This window comes from Schistocerca piceifrons, chromosome 2 (assembly GCF_021461385.2).
Source record: "Schistocerca piceifrons isolate TAMUIC-IGC-003096 chromosome 2, iqSchPice1.1, whole genome shotgun sequence".
Classification (NCBI taxonomy): Eukaryota; Metazoa; Arthropoda; class Insecta; order Orthoptera; family Acrididae; genus Schistocerca; species Schistocerca piceifrons.
Genome location: NC_060139.1, coordinates 542,541,925 through 542,564,634, shown reverse-complemented (window position 1 = coordinate 542,564,634; position 22,710 = coordinate 542,541,925). Strand labels below are relative to the sequence as shown.

The window sequence follows — 22,710 nt, the reverse complement described above, 5'->3', positions numbered from 1 at the left end:
CTATTCAGCCACGAGACTCAGAGGGCCATAGACACGGGTTCCCAGGTAGATGCTGTGTTTCTTGACTTCTACAAGGCATTCGATACAGTTCCCCACAGTCATTTCATGAACAAAGTAAGAGCATATGGACTATCAGACCAATAGTGTGATTGGCTTGAAGAGTTCGTAGATAACAGAACGCAGCATGTCATTCTCAATGGAGAGAAGTCTTCCGAAGTAAGAGTGATTTAAGGTGTGCCACAGGGGAGTGTCGTAGGACCGTTGCTATTCACAATATACATAAATTACCTTGTGGATGACATCGGAAGTTCACTGAGGCTTTTTGCGGATGATGCTGTGGTATATCGAGAGATTGTAACAATGGAAAATTGTACTGAAATGCAGGAGGATCTGCAGCGAATTGACGCATGGTGCAAGGAATGGCAATTGAATCTCAATGTAGACAAGTGTAATGTGCTGCGAATACATAGAAAGAAGATCCCTTATCATTTAGCTACAATATAGCAGGTCAGCAACTGGAAGCAGTTAATTCCGTTAATTATCTGGGAGTACGCATTAGGAGTGATTTAAAATGGAATGATCATATAAAGTTGATCGTCGGTAAAGCAGATGCCAGACTGAGATTCATTGGAAGAATCCTAAGGAAATGCAATCTGAAAACAAAGGAAGTAGGTTACAGTACGCTTGTTCGCCCATTGCTTGAATACTGCTCAGCAGTGTGGGATCCGTACCAGATAGGGTTGATAGAAGAGATAGAGAAGATCCAACAGAGAGCAGCATGCTTCGTTACAGGATCATTTAGTAATCGCGAAAGCGTTACAGAGATGATAGATAAACTCCAGTGGAAGACTCTGCAGGAGAGACGCTCAAGTAGCTCGGTACAGGCTTTTGTTGAAGTTTCGATAGCATACCTTCACCGAGGAGTCAAGCAGTATATTGCTCCCTCCTACGTATATCTCGCGAGGAGACCATGAGGATAAAATCCGAGAGATTAGAGCCCACACAGAGGCATACCGACAATCCTTCTTTCCACGAACAATGCAAGACTGGAATAGAAGGGAGAACCAATAGAGGTACTCAAGGTACCCTCCGCCACACACCGTCAGGTGGCTTGCGGACTATGAATGTAGATGTAGATGGATGGTACAGGTAATGCAGCATGCAGGAAGTGGCCATGGATGAGAGAGTCCTGGTGCAGGTAGTCTGCTCAGGTCATAATGACACTGCACTTGGCATGGCCTGTAGCAAGCATGTCTGTATCAATGAAAGGGTTAAGGATACGAAAATTTAAGAAACAAATCTTACAAACATATTTGCTACATGTGCACACACAAGATTTACAATTACATGAACAATTCTATAATATTTTATCTTTAAGATGCATCATGTACAAGCTATTTTCAGTTGACATGCATGGGTGAGATACGTTTGTTTCAACTCATAGGTTCAGTTGAAGAAGCACATTTGAACGTAGCTATATATAGGTCAACAACTGCATTATACATTTACGAAATAATTTTTACTGCTATCAAGTCACCTTTTACTAATATTTATTAGCATGACATGTTTCGTTGGCATGCTGCAGTCATCTGGTGCATTACTGTTACATGCACATTAGTCTGAAGTGTGATCAGGATTCGTGTGTGTTGTTCAAATTGACAGAGCAATGATGAAGAGAGTGGATGCCAACTTTTAAGAGTGGCTTGAGAAGCTGAAAATGGCCTTCACCTGGGAGATTATGTTTTCAAGCATTAATTTTGTAACATGGCAACATCATTGGAGTTAAATTCTGGGTGTAAAACAAAATTTTTTTTTTGAAGCTTGAGTAAATTTTAAAATTATTTTATTTAAAAAAAAAACATCCGTCCTTTATGCCTCACCCACTACAGGTTCACCCCTTAGATTGTAACTATTCACCCATTATTCAAGGAATATCTTGATTACACATTGCAGAGATTACAGAATCTGTTTATTAGTGTCTTCTTCCTTATACAAAATACAATAGTTCCAAGACTAAGGGCAAGTCCTGGATTACACTATTAAGGGAGCCATATGTACCTACCCTCTCAGATTTGATTTGTATTGACAAGAAGTATAGGGCACAACTAGGATTTTAACTTGTGTAAGAAGGAAGTACAACTTTCAACCAGGGAGGAAAAAAGGGCTTGAAAATTTTAGCTTGCTTATATAGTTCGCAGGGTCATTAATAAGCAATGAGTTTGCAGCCAAATGAGTAAGCGCTTAGTTTCATAAGCGCGAAGTATCTAGATCGAATCTCACTGCAGGTGCTACTACCTTTTGAGTGTTATCTACACCAACATTTGGTACTATGCTTCGATATACATGATATGCTGTGAAATTGTGTGATGCCCGAGAACTGTTTCTGAATGTAAATCAAGTTTGCTTTGCAACAGACACACTGAAAAACCCACGGACATACAAAAGTTCAGCAACCCCTACATATTCTATATGTCATGATAATTATTGTTTTCCATGTTTCTACGATCAGTATCAACCTGATTTGTGCAGTGCTGCATAGGTTATACATTATACTTGTCACAAATTAGATACAGTAATATAAATAAAATGGATACAATGATTTGATTGTAAGTTGAAGTGTATCATTTTTCGATTTCCAATCTCCTTAAGAAAAAAAACCTTTTTCTGCTTTCTTCATGTTACAGATTAGGAAAAAAGTAAATGAAAGACCAAATACTGATACTTCTCAAACCCATATTAAATGTGTTGTTAGAATTACATGGAACTGAAAAATAAACTACTGGCAGTGAGAATTGATGCAGACACCTCGCACATATGAAACTAAGTACTTACTAGCTTGGCTGAGGATCCTCTTAACACTAGAGGCCCTACAAAGCATACAGCACAAGCACGCCTATGATTTTCAAACCAATTTTCTCAAAAATGGTTGAAAGTTCCATCTTCCTATTTACATATGTTAAAGTCCTAGTCGTGTCCTACATACCCTGTCAATACGAATCAAATCAGTGTGGGCACATTCACACTGTCTCTTTGTAAGACTAAATCAATCAAGATATGTTTGGATTAAAAACAGAATCAAGATCAGCGTGGCATACTCCTGAGCAGAATAACATACATTTAATGATAGCATGTTCACTATACTAAAAATTGAGGTATTTTTGTGATGGATTTTAAACAAACTTCTGCGAAATTACTTCTATGTTGTAAATGCTATGTGTGTTCTTCAATCTTGTAGTCTTGAAAATGTCTACCACTTTCCATGTTAAAAGCTGGAACCTTGTGGGGTTATCATAACAAAGTCAGTGCATAATTAATGATGAAACTAATGAATATCTGTTTTAAAAATTTTAAACAGCCAAAGATGGCAAAAGTTTGTTTTGTGATAGACACACTGAAAAAATCAAAATGCTTATTATGGCCATGGATCTATGCACAAGGAAATTCGATCATCTTAACTCCCGTTCGAGGACAAATTATTGAAATATTTTAACATGTTCAATATCAAGTACGTTTGATAACAATTTCATTTTTGAATATCAACTTCCTGTGGATAAACAGTACTTCATCATGAGAAATTTTTGAGACTCATACCCTAGACTGCAGTACAGCAATCAATCTGTAGTATTCTGTCAGTTCATCATGTAGGGCAGCTACAAGGCTCTGGTTAACAAGTCCAGCCGGTCTCGTAGCATCACAGAACTGTCGCACTTGGTTGTGCAGCCACCCAACCTCCGCCAAACGGAGTACTTGCTGCCGGACCGATGGACGGAGGTCCACCTGCAGAAAGAATCTTGTCAGTCCTAATGACTCTATATTTACATATATCTTCTGTTGAAAAATAAGTTGGATGTTACAACTTTCATCTTTAAATAAGTCAGATGACAAAGAAAACTTTGTGTTAAAAGTGTTTCACAGGGCGAAGAACATTCTGTAGTCTCCTAACTGGAGAAAACTCTGAATTTTAGAAGTGTCATCAATAAAGATTTATTAAACATTAATTAAGTACCTCCAGGTATGCAATCAATATGGCAACAACACATAGTAAGAAGTCTAGCCAGAAAGATAAATATATTAGTAACTATAAGGAAATGCAGTGTCATAAATTTCCACAGTAACTTCATCTGTCCATCACTTCACAATGTTTTTCTATATTAATTTCAGAAAACTTCTTTTCAATTTTTTTTATCATCATCATTGCAGTTTTGAGGTTGAAACTTCCTTTGTGCTTTGCTTCATTTACTGGTCACACCCCTGAACTCTTGTGCTATTGTTTGCATTCTCTAGTGGGAATAAAAAGATGTTCCAATCGCATATAGATATGAGGCATAAAATACAATATCTGATCAAGAAGGGCACCTGGACACTTGCCAGTGGAAAATAATATGGGGTGTGTCCACCCATCATATTTCTGAGGGCCTGAACGCTACTAGGGACACTTTTAATGGGGTATCTGAATGTCTGTGGAGGAACGGCAGCCCATCCTTCCTCAAGACCCGGAACCAGAGAAGATATTTATGTTGAACACTGGAGTCGGGAGCAAAGACAACATTCCAGCTCCATCCCAAAGGTGTTCCATGAGGTTCTGGTCAGGACTCTGGGCAGCCTAATCCATTTCAAGAATGTTGTTGCTTCACAGACGTTGCTTTATGACAATATACAATATTATAAAGGGTGTTCATATCCTTCCACATTTATCGTTTCATTAAATTCAGTATGGGGACCTAACCCTAAGAACAAAAATACACCCCCATACTATAAAACCACCTCGAGTCTTATTTCACTGTTAACATTATACATGATGACATATAATGTTATCCAGGTATTCGCTAAATCTGAACCCTTCCATCAGATTGCATGGGTTATATTGTGATTATCACTCTAAATCACTCGTTTAAAGTTATCCACAGAGTCAAGTGGCATCACACTTTATCCCACCTCAAACGTAACTTTCACTGACGTCATAAATGTGTCTCTTACAAGGAGCTGCTCAACCATTCTATCCCTTTCTTTTTAACTCCATATGCTTAGTCAATGTGCTAAATGGACTGCTGGTAGCACTTCGGGAATCACAAATAATTCAGTCTTCTCATTTGTGATCCCTTTCTGACCATAGGTTAGGTATGCCTGGTCTCAGATTAACTGTGGTTCTTTCTTCACGTTCTACTTTACACTCACATCACCAGTAGCTGTTCGCAAAAAGTGTAGAGCACATCATGATAAGTGAGGGGGCAAGACTTTTGAAGAAGTAGGCCCAATAAATTTGTCATATTTCACTGCAGTGGGCCATCATGGCCAGTAAAATATATATACCTGGGCCGGTGAAACGTGTCACTTGACAGCTCGCTTGTTATCGGCTATACTGCGATTGCGAGGTTGCAATAGCTTCCACCCCAAACGCCAACAGCTCTGAAGTATACTTTGTAAATGTAAACTACAATCAAAGTTTGTACGTAAGTACAATAAAGTATGTTTTTCTAACAATGGAGAGAACAGCAATGGAGACGAAGCGTTTGATAGTTTATGAAACCAGGAAACAAAAAACACCCGAAGTTACGGCAATATCTATGAAAAGTCATTCCAAATTGTTACGATGATAGCTACATATAAAATGTCGTATTGATAATGTAAATCTAAGCATACCAAAGAACACGGTATCCAAACTTGGAGAAAGAAATTAAGCAAAACATGCATAGCCTACTCGGTTGCAGAGCGAAAGAATTAATTCTGTATACATTTACACTCACTAATTTACAATGTCAGTGGCACAATTCCATACAGTTCCCCTTCACTATCATCGGAATTGGCGCCGAAATTGTTATCATCATTGTCTAGAGAAATCATGAGCTGTTTCTCTTCATTTATAATTCCATCTATAGTCTGTGCTTCTGTTATGAGTTCAGCAACATGGTCTATTTTCTTCTTCCGTGAGGCAACATTTACTATAGCAAGACCTTTGCATATCAGTCTTTCTACTTCCGTTATTGTAAAGGTCTTGTTGCTTCTAATGTATGCCTTGACATCACTCCAAACCAATTCAATTGGATTAAAATGGCAGTGATACGGCAGTAGCCTAATTACCACATGACACTGTTCACTTGCAACTTCATCTTTGATGTATTTAGGTGTCATAGGCTTAGTCTGTTTTACGAGCAAATATAACAACAGCTTTGTCATGCTAATGTCCACAGCAATGTCTCTCGCCTGCCACCACTGCACCATCATTTCTTTACGGACACTAATGATGGGAGTTTTGTCTAAAATTACGAGATGGTATGGTGCAGTGTCCATTACAAAGACTGTCAGAAAACTAAACTGGAGCAACAAATTTTTAAACCACTGTAGAGAGCATGGGTGGTCCATATCCCCATGTTAGTCACTGGTTTTTCTCGACTGAAAAACTAAAACTCCTTCAGGCACAAAGCCGTTCGAAGATCCAGCATGGGCCACAATTAACTGGAATCCTCTTCCTGTTGGGCTGATGACCACTGCTATTTGGAGTATCATCTGTTCAGCATTTATCAACTGATTCTCCAGCATTGACCCAAGTTTTGAGTAACCATATGACCGAGTGTATATCCTTTCCCACTATTTTGCGTAAAAAAATGCTGTGAGCTGCAACGACGTGAGCTTTCTCAAGTAAGATGTTTTGTCCTAACTTTTAAAAACATAAGCCAATACTTTTTACTGCCATCTTAAGTAACGGTTTCCCCCCTGAGAAAAGTTTCAGTATCTTGTAAGTCTTGAAGTAGCACATCTTATACAATGTTTAAACGGAAGCCGGCAACGTGGTAGCGTCAACGCCGGAGCTGGCTTTTGTTGCGGTGCTGTTATTGGTTCAGAAGACACAGCGCCTCACGTTCCCTACTGCTTTGTCGGTTATATTGCCAACTTTACGGTGCTTGGGGAATGACCTTGAAATGACACATTTCAGCAGCCCGGTTATAGGACCCAGTGTTATTACTGTTGCCAATAATCATCTATTCCACCAAGAGGCAATCATCATCAACAAGGATGGTGATTAATTACATAACAGAATGTGTGAGGCACTTTTAATGATAATTTTGTATGGTTTTTGAATAACAGTTTTGATAAAAACTTTATTATTGTAATTTCAGTATCACTACTCTTCATTCATTTTTACCATTCATCAATAAATACAAAAAAATATTTCACACATGAAACAAATATTTAATAAATACAGTAATTTGGTCAAATATTCTCTTAACTGTAGTCTGAGCTGGTTCAATACTTCTCTGTATGAGTATGAGACTGCCAGTCTCAAGCTTACTATAGAAAATAATGAAATCATTGATTTAAAAGTTCTCCTGAAATGCAATGCACATACAGCAGAGCACTTGCCCTTTCAAATCACTAATGCCACTATTAATTGGATGAACTGTGTGGCTGTTCAGTTTAGACTGCTGTCTGCATCATTCTTTCCTTTTTTTTATTTTCCTGCGATTGTGAGCACTTTGTACAATTTTCAGTTTTGTTGTGATCTACATAATTAATCAATATTATTAAAAGCTATGGTAAACACTCTAAATTTAATGCAGGACAGTTGTCCATCTGACAGCAAGTTTTATGCACTGCCTTTACTTCCTTTACATTTTGGGAACAATGACTATTTCCAAACAAATAGGCACCCTATTAGCCATAACTGATTAACCTGATCATAGGGTTGATGGTATTTGTGGCTCAGTGTGACTAGATGTACAAATGGTATGTTCCACTGCCCAGACTACTGTAGGCATTGCCAATCTGTAGGGATAAAAGTATGCACCTTACACAGACTGAGCAAAAAACGAAGGTGAGAAGTGCCAAAGAAAATGAGTCTTCTTTTTACTGGGCTCTACCCTGTACCTTCAAGGGGTCAGCATGTTAATCTCAGTTTGGCAATGTTACTGATATAAAGTGACCAGATGTCAATGTTTCAGAACTGCATTCTTAAGTCAACAAATAACTGTATTTATGTTAATGGAAAATCACAATAGTAGATGTGCTGCCAGTAACCATTCTGGAACTAAGACCGAAGTGGTCAACATGGAGAAAACCTAGTGCAATCAATGAGTTTGACATAATTGGTTTACTATGTGCACTGCATCAAAATACTGTTTACTCCTGATTATTTGGGGTAATGTGGGAGAGAAGACGCACAAATAACCGAAAAACACAAATAATCAAGATATTTTCTTACATTCAGTTTTATTCGAAAGTTTATCCAAGCTCTCTGTGTACGTAATGTAGTCCTGTTTATTCCTTAAAATAGTCTGCGAGGTTGGTCTGCTTCTGATAGAAGTTCATATTTATTTGCCTGGCATTTCAAATTTTTCTTGCAGCAATAGTGTCATTTTACTGAAACCCTGTGGCCCATATAATTTAGATGGACATCAACACATTGCAATGCAGTACAATGACTGAAAATGTCACTGACTTTGTTCCCCACTTTCACGTCCAGTGTCCTCTTCTTTGTTTTGTTGTGAAGCAGCAGTCACAATTTTGGCATAACTCATGTACTGGAAGCCAGGTTAATAAGCATCAATTGTCAGCCTCTCATTCAAGTTGCCTTCATCACCACCTGAAAAACCATTTAAACCCATAGTCTGATTCATTACTTGTGCAGTTGTTATTTACTCATCGCTGAAATCTTGAAAACCACTTTCTTCTATATCTGGAGGAATTTGTCGCCAAGATCAAGCCAGTGTTATGTGGCTTGACTTCCTGACAGTCATCAGAAATACCATGTATGACATACAGAATTGTCAACTTCTTCCTGAATGCCACCAAATCACTCTTATTAACCAGCATTCTCAGTAGAATAACACTATGGAGCCATTTTATTGATGCAATTACACCTTGGCCCATTGGCTGTATAACAGCAGTAATGTTAGGAGGTAAAAACTAAGGTACAGTGAGACCATCGCCAGATATAAGAATTCTCTCATCGGGACGCGCAGGAGGGTTATCAAGCAAGATAACAGCATTTTGTGGCAATCTTTTATCTTTTAGAAATCATACACTGTACTTTCAGAAGGTGGTGGTTTCAACCTACACGGGGGGAAAAAAAAAAACTGGGTAGATGGTACCTTGTTGATTTTTATTTTAAAAAATTGTGACTGGGTCAAAAAATATTAATGTCATTGTTGGAGGGAACAATAAAGAGGTGGGGATTAAACCCATCTATGAATGTAATTACTTTCCATGAATTCAGAGACTACTTTCTAGAAGAATTCTGATCTGAGTAGAATCGAAGTGTTCCTGAAGAATTTGTGCTGACAGACCAAATGATAACACAAAACAAATTTTTGAGAAGCTGGTTAAAGAAAGTGGACAATTCATATGACAAAAGATCAGAGTCAGAGTTTAAATCCCTGGTAGAAACTGGCAGATGATTCCAAATGAAAAATGGAGAGGAAGAAGTATTTCACTAAGTTTTTAGAACATGTGGAAGACAAAGAAATTTGGCAGGGAAAAGTGATAATTAGAAATAGGGAAGGACTGGCCTGAAAATCACAGACAAAGAAATTGTTAAGACAGAAATGGGAATAATAGGAACAAACGAGGGAACAACCAACCAAATACAGGAAGGAGAAAAATGCAAGAAGTAGATGGTGAACTCAAGCACCTCTTAGAATAGAGTTTAAAAATAAGAGTTACAAACTTGAGGGAAGACAAACACAAAAACAGCAGCTACACTATTTATGGGCTCCAACCAAAGCTTAAAAAAGAGGAGGTATGAGAAAGCTACATGGAAAATGCAACCAACAGATCTCAGACGACCCCAAAATACAGAGTGGAGGAAATAAAAATGCACAAAATTGAAGCAAAATAGAAACGGTAGTAAATGAGAATGAAAACAGGGTTGTCCAACAAAATGTGGATTACTGTACAAGATCTGAAAATGAAGAAAACATCCATTATTCGGGATAATGAAGTGGCAGATCCTATTATTTGGTGGAGGCAACACAGGTGTATGACGAGTTAGCTACGTGTGTCAAGGGCACAGGGAGGAATCTAATTCGGGGAAGAAAGGAGTGATCAAAGGAAGATGGTACCCATCCCAAATGATTCTAGCAAGAATGAGGGCAAGTACATCATCTAACAGATGAGAAGCATCTACAGGCTTTGTTTAAGTCACAGTCAAATTACACCAAGTAAGTAATGACGACTTCATGAGCAGACTAGTGCTGTGGGCCAGAATGAGTACACATTTGATGACTAGGTACAAATCATCCAGGAAAATGTAGATTATAAAGTTTATGAAATGATATGGTGAAATTACTGCATTGTGGCTTCAACAAAGTTGTAGGCAGATGCAGCATGAATTGTTATTCTTTTTCTTAGAAAACATCATCTCACTGGTCACATTTATTTGAAATATGATGTTCTCAGATGTCGCCTCATTTTCTTACCTACAGTCTTGTCTTCAAAAATGTTACATAAAGAAATATCATGTCTAATTAAGTTTCCAACGAGCTTTTCTTTGTGTTGTTCTATAATTTTCAGTAGTTCTTTCTTCTCTCCTATTTCTTGTAGAACCATCTCATTCATTTTTCTGTCATTCCAGCTAGTTGTTCTAATTCTGCTTCAAAGGTGAGCTCTCCCCTGTTGTTTGCTAACATCCAGGTTTCACATCTGCATGTCAGGACAAACCATTCGAAGGTCTTTATAATTTTTTTTCTTAGTGTGGAAGATGATGTCCTTGTTCAACAGAATGTTCTTCGTATTCTGGAAAGTACTTTCAGCCAGTGCTGTTCTCTTGATTTCCTCGAGACATCTACTGTTTTTCTCCACAGTGCTACTTAGATAGTAAAATTTCGTTGCTTCCTTCTTCAGTTGTTCACTGCCTATTTTGGTCATTCTTACATCCACCTCTTTTCATGTCTATAATCATTAATAATTCTGTCTTCTTGGTATTTATTTTTTAGCTTCCGTAATTTTTATCTCTTGATTTAATGTAGTCAATATGAATACCATTAATTTTGATTCCAGTCATTTTTTCTTCCTTTTTTTGTATAAATTCAAAAGAGCAAAAAACATGGTAGAGAAAGAAGACGGAAAACCAATTAACTTACATAACAAACTTATGCAGTACCAATAGATGGATGCTACAATAGTCGTGGAAACAAGGGTGAAGAAACCTGCACATTAGACACAAAATAGAGTTATGTGGTCCCTCGTAGAGCAATGTTACTGCTGTACAAGACTTACTGCGGGAAGGTAACAAGTCAAGTACAGATTTGTGTTAACTAAACAGAATCCCAAAGAAAATATATAGAGTAAATGTGGACATTTTAACTTTCATTGCTAAAGATATCTGCACCATTACACACAAGTTATCCTTGTTTTAAAGAACTTGCTTCAGCAGAAGTCTCCGATGCAAGTTTTTAAGTTACAGTTACTACTGACAGTAATAGCAAATCAATAAATAATAAAAAAACAGGTCTTTTTTGTTATAAAGATGAATGATGTGGGTTTTGAACACAAGTTTATGACTGTACCAAATTAGAGCACAACCAAAATTTTGGGAACCAAAACTTTTTAATCAGCAAATGATTATTAGTTGAAAAAATTAGAGCACTGAGTTGCAGTCAGGACAACCAGATAAATGTAAAATTTAATAAACAGTATAATTTGGGAAGATAGTCATACAAATCTATCCACACTGTGAGGATACCAAGAAATGTTGGTTTAGATAATGGAGAATAATGTTACTGTGTCGGAAACCTGCATGGGGATCGCCACTCATATAATGAAGTTCATCAAATTGGAAGTAATGTTCAAGACATCACAATGGAAAAGTGTTAGAAGATGTATCAGATATTGTTGCAAAACAAATGTGATTTTGCCTGAAAAATCAAGTATTAATGCATGACTACAAGTATTTTCTAGATGCTATAGAAAATGTATTATGTACAACTGAACCCTGTATCTTTAACCAAAACAGAGGTGGTGTAGAAGGAGATCAATAAAATGGCAGAAAGGGTGTAGTGGAATGGACCAACTGTCTATTTAACAACCAAAAACTTATTATATTAGCAAATAAAAGTGTCGTCACTAATGCACATGCCTTTGTTAAATGAGTGGCAGACCAACCGGACTACTTATATCAAGCATTGCAAAAGTTTCACAGTGTATGACCCTATTAGTTCTTACACATGGACACTGGCAACTATCATCTGGGCAGAATCACGAAATTAAACTGCAGTCCTCTCTGCAGGAAAATATTATCATTATAACATGATGCCATTCATATTACAAGTTGCGGAGTTCGTGTTTATAATTGTACTTGATAATTTCTTGGGAAACATCCAAGGGTCAAAATTTATGATCTACACTTAATGATTTACTATGCATATCACACGAAAAGAAAACACGAATGTTCAGTGTGGTAGACAGTGCTGAAATGGCACTCACGCTGGAAACAAAAATTGAATTTGTGAAGAGAAAAATATCATTTCACAGCTATGTTGTTACCACCATAGGTACAAAGGGCCTTCAGAAATGAGACTCAATATACTCACAAATAAAATGCTGCTCACCTAGAATGATTATGCAATTGTAAATTTTCTTACACCTAAGTGGTTTTGCAGAGCATGTGCACTTGCCAATTACTTATACCACTCAATAAGTAACTAGTTGAACAATTATGTTGTCTATTTTGGTCTGAAAGTGCCATTATTCCTTTATTTGATTGAATCTGTAAGGACTTTTAAGCATTTCAGTTTTGTTATCTGCACTATTAATCAACACCTATGACAATACCCTTAATTAACAGAGCTGCGAACTGGGCTGCTATTTGTAGGCATTGCCTTTACTATCCAATACTTTTCAGAACCAATGCCTTGTTTCCAAATGCTTATGCACGTTATTACATTTTATTAAATGATTAACTTGGTCAGAGTGAGTGGCTGCGTTACAAATTGTGAACACTTCTGTTCTTATCTATCTTTCCACTTTTGTTCCTGCCTATCTGTCCATTGTATTCTAGATCTTTCCATGTATTTTCCAAATTTTCTAATCTTCCTATTTCTACTAAACAACTTCCACACTTATGTCAATTATTACTTCAGTCTTTTTCCCTGCGCCTTGTGCCTGTCTTGATCCAAAGTTTATAAGAACTTTTTTCCCCACTATATAAGTATAACTTACCCTTTTTGTTCATGATTTCCAACCTTGTGGTTTTTCTTGGAGGAGGAATGTTCAAAAATTTCAAACGCTATAGTTTCAAAGGTGTTTTCTACATTATGTATCTTCTGCCTTACTTTTGTCCAGTAAGTCCACAAAATGTTATCAATTACTGTATTTTCATGAGCAAACAAAGTCATAAGGCATGCATCAAAGTATTTTCTTTTCCTTGGAAATATTTACATAACAGAAAATAACCAACTCAAAACACTTCACCCCAGCCAACAACACATATTACAACATGGAAGATTGTACACACGTAGTAAATTTCAATGCATAAAATACCTTGGCCAGTATCTTTCAAGAATGTGAATTGATAGGTACCAGTAGCATTGGAATGGAGAAAAAAAGCAAATGGCACTCATAATTTTGCACATGTATCTTGCATACTACAATTATTTCACTGCATTACACCATTTGTGGACAGAAATACAAATGAGGAGCTCTTACTTAAGAGGAAGAGCCTGAACTCTGTGTTGCAGGGCCCACTAACCTACCGACTTACGTTACAATACATGTCGTAAAATGTGTTTTTATTCTTTATAAAGCTCTGTGGTGATCATTCTAACACAGCGATAACACAGCTTGCATATAACACCACCAATGGCCCCAGGTTTATGCAGTCTAAGGATTTAGTAATGATGAGGTAAAGTACGTTTTGACAAAAGTGCGCAAGATAAATATTTTAATGTTATTTCTTCATACTTGTGGCTGAAATGCTGGAAATCACAAGAATATGAATAATGATTACCTCGGGCAAGTGCTATCAATAATCAGTGTTGCTCTGTTCATTAGATTTTACATTTAGATGTCTGTTTGGCTGAAAGTGTGAATGTGTGTATTTCTGCTGAAAAAGACCTAATGCTCAAAAGCAAGTGTGAATGCTATTTTCTGTTATGTGTTCCTAAGCTCCATGCATCAATCTGCTATCAATGAGTGGTTGCCGTACATATTATTCCATCCAGGAATTTTCAATATTTTTGTAGACACTGCTTTCTAAGGAGTATTACTCATGTTATTTTGCTGTTAACTGCTAGCACTTTACATGTGCCAAACCCATGTTTCAAAGAATATTATCACTCTATTCATAAATCTGCAAATTTGTGCCCTTGCATCAGTTATAAACAAAACTTTTGAATGAAAAGGTTTCCAGTGGACTCTATAACAGAACTAAGAGCCTGGAGTGCAGCAGGTACTGAAGGGGAGGGGGGGGGGGGGGGGGGATTGTCAATATTGTTCAAAAAAACTGCAGTGTTTTTGTGTTGATTGATGCAAATTCAGTGCTGCATCAGAAAATGAAGACCTGCATTCAGGTTACTAGAAGAAGTAACACATTAAAATATTTTATTGCATTAAGACCAACATATATCTTTCCCCCACAGGATTACAGTTCTAAACAATTAACAGCTATATTTTTCACTGCATCTGTTGGTAACTCCCTCTTGTATAATGATGTCTACTACCAATCTAATGAAGACAAAATTACAAATGGCTACGAACAATTTTCCACCAACATCCAGAAATAAACAAAACTAAAGAAATTCTTTAAGAAAATATGTAATTCCTTCGAGGTTAATGAATTCTCTAGTCACAGCTTTTGGATTAACATACCTTTGGATCTATTTTGAAGCCTTGAGAGACAGGATCCTCTATTAAGATTTTTCCTCCTATTCCTTGAAAGCAATATATCAGTTCTTGGATCAAGACAGTTTCTGATACTGACATCTTATCTGAAATATTACAATTGAAAAATTAAAGCAACTTTTCAAAGAATGAAACTAAACAGCTTATAACTGAAGGAATTATGTGAAGATTCAAATATTTTTAGAAAAATAAAAACATGTTTCAGTGAACAACAAGTACAACAAAATTGATATATTCACATCATCAAACAAAACAATATAATAAATGTTAGTCCCTCTACACACACGATTGCTCACTTCAGACAAGATTTCTAATAGTTAAGATGATATATTAAGTTGTAGACAAGTAGTAAGATTGGCTACGAGTTCCTAATATATAAGTTTCCACACTTCTCTGTACTTCGAGTAATACACAATCTAATATTAAACAGTGGAAGGTCAAGGATGAACGAACAGTAGCAGTCCGGTTAAATTGCCTTGGGGCACTGACATTCTGTGTGTGTGTTTTTTAGAAGGACTTAGTCCAAAAGCTTTAATAATTTAGCAGTCTTTTTCAATGGGCCTGTGACACAACACCTCCTCTATGTGGTGAGTAACAATCTAGTATTAAATACACTCCTGGAAATTGAAATAAGAACACCGTGAATTCATTGTCCCAGGAAGGGGAAACTTTATTGACACATTCCTGGGGTCAGATACATCACATGATAACATTGACAGAACCACAGGCACATAGACACAGGCAACAGAGCATGCACAATGTCGGCACTAGTACAGTGTATATCCACCTTTCGCAGCAATGCAGGCTGCTAGTCTCCCATGGAGACGATCGTAGAGATGCTGGATGTAGTCCTGTGGAACGGCTTGCCATGCCATTTCCACCTGGCGCCTCAGTTGGACCAGCGTTCGTGCTGGACGTGCAGACCGCGTGAGACGACGCTTCATCCAGTCCCAAACATGCTCAATGGGGGGACAGATCCGGAGATCTTGCTGGCCAGGCTAGTTGACTTACACCTTCTAGAGCACGTTGGGTGGCACGGGATACATGCGGACGTGCATTGTCCTGTTGGAACAGCAAGTTCCCTTGCCGGTCTAGGAATGGTAGAACGATGGGTTCGATGACGGTTTGGATGTACCGTGCACTATTCAGTGTCCCCTCGACGATCACCAGTGGTGTACGGCCAGTGCAGAAGATCGCTCCCCACACCATGATGCCGGGTGTTGGCCCTGTGTGCCTCGGTCGTATGCAGTCCTGATTGTGGCGCTCACCTGCACGGCGCCAAACACGCATACGACCATCATTGGCACCAAGGCAGAAGCGACTCTCATCGCTGAAGATGACACGTCTCCATTCGTCCCTCCATTCACACCTGTCGCAACACCACTGGAGGCGGGCTGCACGATGTTGGGGCGTGAGCGGAAGACGGCCTAACGGTGTGCGGAACCGTAGCCCAGCTTCATGGAGACGGTTGCGAATGGTCCTCGCCGATACCCCAGGAGCAACAGTGTCCCTAATTTGCTGGGAAGTGGCGGTGCGGTCCCCTACGGCACTGCGTAGGATCCTACGGTCTTGGCGTGCATCCGTGCGTCGCTGCGGTCCGGTCCCAGGTCGACGGGCACGTGCACCTTCCGCCGACCACTGGCGACAACATCGATGTACTGTGGAGACCTCACGCCCCACGTGTTGATCAATTCGGCGGTACGTCCACCGGGCCTCCCGCATGCCCACTATACGCCCTCGCTCAAAGTCCGTCAACTGCACATACGGTTCACGTCCACGCTGTCGCGGCATGCTACCAGTGTTAAAGACTGCGATGGAGCTCCGTATGCCACGGCAAACTGGCTGACACTGACGGTGGCGGTGCACAAATGCTGCGCAGCTAGCGCCATTCGACGGCCAACACCGCGGTTCCTGGTGTGTCCGCTGTGCCGTACGTGTGATCATTGCTTGTACAGCCCTCTCGCAGTGTCCGGAGCAAGTATGGTGGGTCTGACACACCGGTGTCAATGTGTTCTTTTTTCCATTTCCAGGAGTGTACATAACACATTACAGTGTTGCCTATTCAATATTATTGTCACATCCTGTCAAGCACTGATAGAAAATTCAGTTAACAAAGCATGTATAGATATAGGGCAACCACTCATGAAAGCATTCTGAAGTTCCTGAACACTGATGGGAGCATCAGTGGGATTTTCTTCAGCAATAAATGGTTAGAAGCATATAACAAGACGACAACAAGAACTTTACAAATATGGACCACACAACGTACCATATGTTATTGAAATAGAAGCTACTATTAAGCAACCAAATTCTTGTTATTAAACTTGGTTATGAATGTAAGTTGGAATCCAAATGTTGAATTCTTAGCAAATAAAATAAGCACCTCATCTATCTGCAATGTGAATATTATACAATAGTATATTGTGAGGAATCTCCAACAGCATATCTTACACACTTATGCTACAGGAAAGAAGTGTTGTGTGTTACACACATGTACATTGCACTGCCAAGAGAATGTTATCAGTTGCTTATGGAACACCAAATGATGTCCATTCGCTACAAATTTATAAAATTATAATCTTACCCTGCAGACTGAAAATATTTGAGGAAAAGCTTTTTGCTCGCATATGGGGGTGGGCGGAACTGTATTTTCTGTCACTTCTTAGCAGAGAACATAGTAGTAGTAGTAGTAACAATAATAATAATTAGCAAACACTTCCCAATGTTCTGCAAAATTATATTTATTTAGTCATGACTCTCAGAAATGGTCTAGGGAGCCAAAAACTGGTTCATGGCCACAGAAATATAATTTTGCAGAATATTAAGATGTGTTTCCTACTAAATATTAAATGGAGAACCTTATCCTTATTTCACCAGTTGGAAATATGTGAACACAGCTCTCGATATAAGAGATGAAAACTTAGCGATTCTTGCCATGGCCACAGGAACATGCGTTTGGATGTCTGTGTGGTTGTGTGTGTGAATGTGTGTACTATTACTGAGCAAAGAGCTAGTGCTCAAAAGCTAGTATGAATGCTGTTTTCTGTTGTGTGTTACTGAGTTCCAGGCATTGATCTGCTCTAGGTGCAAGGTTGCCTTTCCCTTGTTTGACATATTATTACACTTACATTTTTGACACTTACTATGATTTTGAACTAATCAAATCGCTATTTCTGTAGCAGTAAACATAATCGCAAGTAGAATAATCGCCAAAATCAAATAATTTAGTACAAAGAAACTGAACTATAATTTCAGCACAAACATTTTTCTTTATCCTCTACAAATCAAATTGTACAATTATCTTCATTTTCGTGAATATCATTTTGGGTACAAATGCATAAAGTTGAACGCTCTTATCCTGGCCTAATGGAGATTTAGGCTCCAACTCAGGTATTGCTAAGGAGACTCCACTATCACTGACGTACAAGACTGCCAGTGCTAGGCAGCACTCACAAGGCACCGCAGCCAGCACTAGGAGACATTTGCAGTGAGTACAGTGGTGCCCTCAATTACGGAGCATGGCCAATATTAAGGGGCCAGCATCGGCCATTCCACTTCCTTCAAACTGTGTAGCAGTTTGTGACATCACTTGCCTGTTCGTCAAACCTGCAATGGCCACTGGACTTGGATTCTAGCTGGATTGCAACTTTGGTAGACTTTGTTATTTGCGTACAATAATTTGGCTTTAGATGTCTGGACTTTCTGGTTAACATACTGTTCTGTTTAGGGTGCTAGTGGACTTTTGACTCAGCATGAACAGTACTTACTGTACTCTGACTGTGTTTGTGAATAAAACAGAGTATTCACCTATTCAGTGTCGAAAACATCAGTGCTGATGGAGACTCCAGTTAGAGCATCAACTGGATTTAAACTCTGCTCTATGTCTGCAACAGCGGACTTAGAAATCTTGAAGTTGTGGCATCTGCAATGGCAGCAACAGACTGAGCAACACACACAAGACCACTCCCTACAACAATCTACTAGAATCTACTAACACAGCAGGCCACCCCTCCAGTGCAGCAACCTCCAAACCTGACCAAGAAGAAGACTAGCACAGATTCCATCACAGATATCTCCTCCACTCTCAGGTTGTTATTCAGTGCAGTTGTTTCCAGCTAATAATCTCAAGTAGCTCTTTATCCTTAATATATTGTATCCTCTTCTAGAATCTAAGATATATTATCTTTTACAGTAATTTGTAATAGGTTGTCTTCCTATTATGAGAAAAAGTGTCCTCTGGTTGCTGTTATGCTCTAATTTTGCAGCGTCACAAGCAATTCTGTCAAACTTATGTGGCTTGGGTGGCAGATTTGAAAGATCTCTCTCAAAAGTATCGCTTTATTTGTGACAATCGACTGTAAACAGTTGTATTCAGAATCTTTAGCATGTGAAATCGTAATTCATTATGATCCAGACAAGGAAGTAGCACTGCAAGCCTTCAAGTTGGACAACGTCATCCTAAATGAAGTTCTTTCAATCTTTAATGCTTATGAAATTTCCATGTTTGTACACCATTCCCTCAATGAACAGTATGTGTCTTCTATGTCTTAACTTTCCCAATCCTGTAAAACTGATTGTATGTCGACAGATAGGCCTTCAGACAGTGATCCCTCAGAATGTTTGTCAAACGGATCGTTGTATAGCATATTTTTCTGTTGGCAGAAAAATTTTAAGCATGCTGACCACATGACGTGTGATAAAGTAATGAGAATTTTTCTTTTCTTCTTAAAGAATCTTTATTTATCAACATCAACTTTGTCCCCTTCGAAGTTATCCCCTTCAGATACAATATACTTGTGCCAGCACTTTTTCCAATCCTGGAAGCACTTCTGGAAGTCACTTTTTGTTATGGTGTTCAGCTCCTTCTGCGAATCTGTTTTTATCTCATCAATGGTGGCAAAAAAATACCCTTTCATGTTTCTCCTCAGCCTCAGGAATGGAAAGAAGTCACAGGAGGCCATGACCGGTAAATGCTGTGGTTTGTGCAATGTAACGCTTTATTTTTTCCGAAAAAATCACAAACAAGCACTGAGATGTGAGCGTGAGCATTATTTTGATGCAATTTCTACAAGTGGTTTCGCTACAATTCTGGTTATTTTCTTTGGATTTGCTTCACAAAAACAGCACATAATTCCAGGTAGTATTCCTCATTGACCATTCAACCATAAGACAGGAACTCGTGATGCGTTATCCCATTTTATTCAAAGAAAACAGTGAGAAGAACCTTCACAGGTGATCGAATTTGTTGAATATTTTTTGGTCTTGGCTCTTCAGGCAGTTTCCAATAGAACAGTTGGACCTTGCTGTCGATGTCAAATCTGTTATAACCTTTTTTTTTTTAGAAGTTTGTGATCATTGTTGATTTCGTTCAGCAATTTCTGAGTGATGTCTACACAATAGAGTTTTGGGTCAAAATTCAAAAATTTTGGAATAAACCTTGCAGCTGCACGTTTCAAGCCCAAAACATCAGAAAAAATTGCTTGGCATTAGACAAAGACATGCTGATATCAGCAACTTCTCTGCGATTTGCTGGAACTATTTTCCTTACTTCTTCCACATCATCATCAGGAATTGATGCGCTGGGGTGTCCAGGGCAGTCGTCGTCAACCATGTCTCAACCTCTTTGAAACATTTATGTCACTCATTAACTCTCTTACTCACAGAAGATTCGTCAAAGGACACAGTCATTACATGTATTCCAATTTTCAAGCAAAATATAATGCAGACTCTCTGATCCATCCTCTTCGAAAGAAAAATTCAGTGAGCACTCAAAGTCACATGCAACCTTTCCAACCACCAACAATAAACTTAATATTCAAAATAGATGAAGATGCAATCACTCATCAGGGACAAGTGTACCACCAAGACAAAATAAAATTAAAAATTAGATATATAAATCCCACAATAGGGTCATTCCATGCCAAGTGGTCTAAACCTTCCCACCATCATGTCTCCAATTTTCTTCAAATTTTATCTGTAGCACTAGTCAAGTGCTAAATTAAGTTTCTCAAGATTTCAAGCCTCTAGCTGCAATACTTGCTGATCTACACCCCCTTGTCTGAAGGGTAGTAAGTTCGCATGCGCGCGACATCAGACAAAATGCCATTTTTGGGGTCTCATAAAATTGAAACCAATTCATAAGAATGGTTAGTAAGATGAGACCCTGTACAGTTTTTTGTGCTGATTCAAACGAAATTAATTATAAGATTACTGATGCAAAATCCGGTCAAACAAGTCGACTCAAAGTGTACCCCTAATTCTGTCGTGACTTAATGCGACAAATTTTGACCAATATTCAGACTGCAATAATTTCCTTGCAGATAAAGATATGGACTTGAACTTTTTACCAAGTCTTATCTTTGTGCTGGACATAATACAGCTGGATTTCCAACTACCCAGGCTTTATAGTCGCCTTGCAAAATCTCTTCAAATTTGGCAGTGTCAGCGCAAATGGCTTTATTTACCAAAGTTCAAAGCCCATTACTACAAAATAGTCAGCCTGGATTTAATTGTGAATAGTATCATCTGAAAGAGAAACTCTTGCTCTACAAGATGGATATATTTTTCTTTTGCAACGCTTCCATTAAGTGCTTATTTACTCAGGTCAAAGTATCTTATATTTTGTGTGCGCAGTGCCCTGCGTTGGTCCATGATGGCTGAGCCATTACTGGTTATCACAATAAAACCAGCATCCCCATCGCCATAGGGGCCACGCCCGATAGCCATGCAGTAACAGCCACGGGTGGGTATCTTTACTGCAGGTTCCCAAGCCTGATTACAGGGTGTCTTTACCACAGGATCCCAAGCCTGATTGTGGGTTTCTTTATGCAGGTTCCCAAGCCTGTCTTCCTCAGTTACTTCATCATTCTGGAAGCATCGTTGATTTGCAAGAGAATGCTTTCAGGAAAACTGTATTGCCGACCAGATGATGTCACTGATGGAGCTGGAATAACACCAATGATAAGTTGTTCTGGAATCCAGCAAGTATCACGTCTTAAGGGCCAATAAAATGAACTTGCAGGACCATGAGGATGCATAAAGCTTATGAAAGCATCTTTCTGTTCGACTGAGATTTCAACGATGTTTCCAATCCACCATTTCTTTTCATAAATGCAAGCAACATACTGCCCAGGCTGAAGATCCATGACTTGAACTACTACTTCAGCAGCACTAATTTTGGCCAAAAAAGATGTCGCATCATTAGAAACTCTACTGACCTTAATTGTCGTCATATCAATGGGCAAAAAATGGTGGTTTTCTCTTGTGCCAGCTAGAGTGTGCCCTTGCAGGAATCTTTCTTCTTGAGAAGCTTTTTCTTCTTCAACTTCCTCTTTGCTGATGAAAAAGAATTTGATTCCATTGATATTATCATTGCAGAAGTTGAAAAGATCTTTGGGTGTTAGAATCTGGTTTTCATATGGACGTTGCAAACTTGCTCTTGCTGCCAACCGTTTTGTTGTGCCTCCAATGCCATCACAAGGCGACTTTCCATGGCTTGTTCCAAAGAAATTCCATTCTGCTGTTATTTCAAAATCTTCTTTGTGATAGCATAAGTTGAGAAAATTCTTGAAATTCTTATATTGTGCAGCTGAACCATCACTGAAGTAGTGGATGTGGCTTATTTTGGAAAATTGCATCTTCAGGTAATTGATTACTTTTCCAATGTAAACATGGACAGTAATCGTATCGTGTCGAAGGCAGTCACTAATAACACAAAGATTCACACATTGCACCTCTTCGTTTTCACAGTAGTAGACTACAAATGGATGAACTGTTGCTTGACTGTTTTCCCAGTGAAAGCCTTGCACTGCATCTTGAACAATAAATGAATAGTTTTCAGCAAAATCCATTAGTATTATGAATTCGCCTTCTTTCAAA

The 22,710-nt window shown here is 38.6% G+C and overlaps 1 protein-coding gene across 3 annotated transcripts in view; it reads right to left on the bottom strand.

Annotated features, from left to right (window-relative positions):
• The window catches only part of LOC124774886 (gamma-tubulin complex component 3-like), a 290,049-nt gene that overhangs the window by 193,891 nt on the left and 73,448 nt on the right, over positions 1–22,710 (bottom strand). For all 3 annotated transcript variants that reach the window (XM_047249540.1, XM_047249538.1, XM_047249539.1), the window contains 2 exons: positions 14,800–14,918; positions 3,592–3,777 (listed from right to left, as the gene is read on the bottom strand). In XM_047249540.1, the coding sequence (XP_047105496.1) occupies positions 3,592–3,777; positions 14,800–14,918 (305 nt within the window). The remainder of the gene's footprint in view (positions 1–3,591; positions 3,778–14,799; positions 14,919–22,710) is intronic.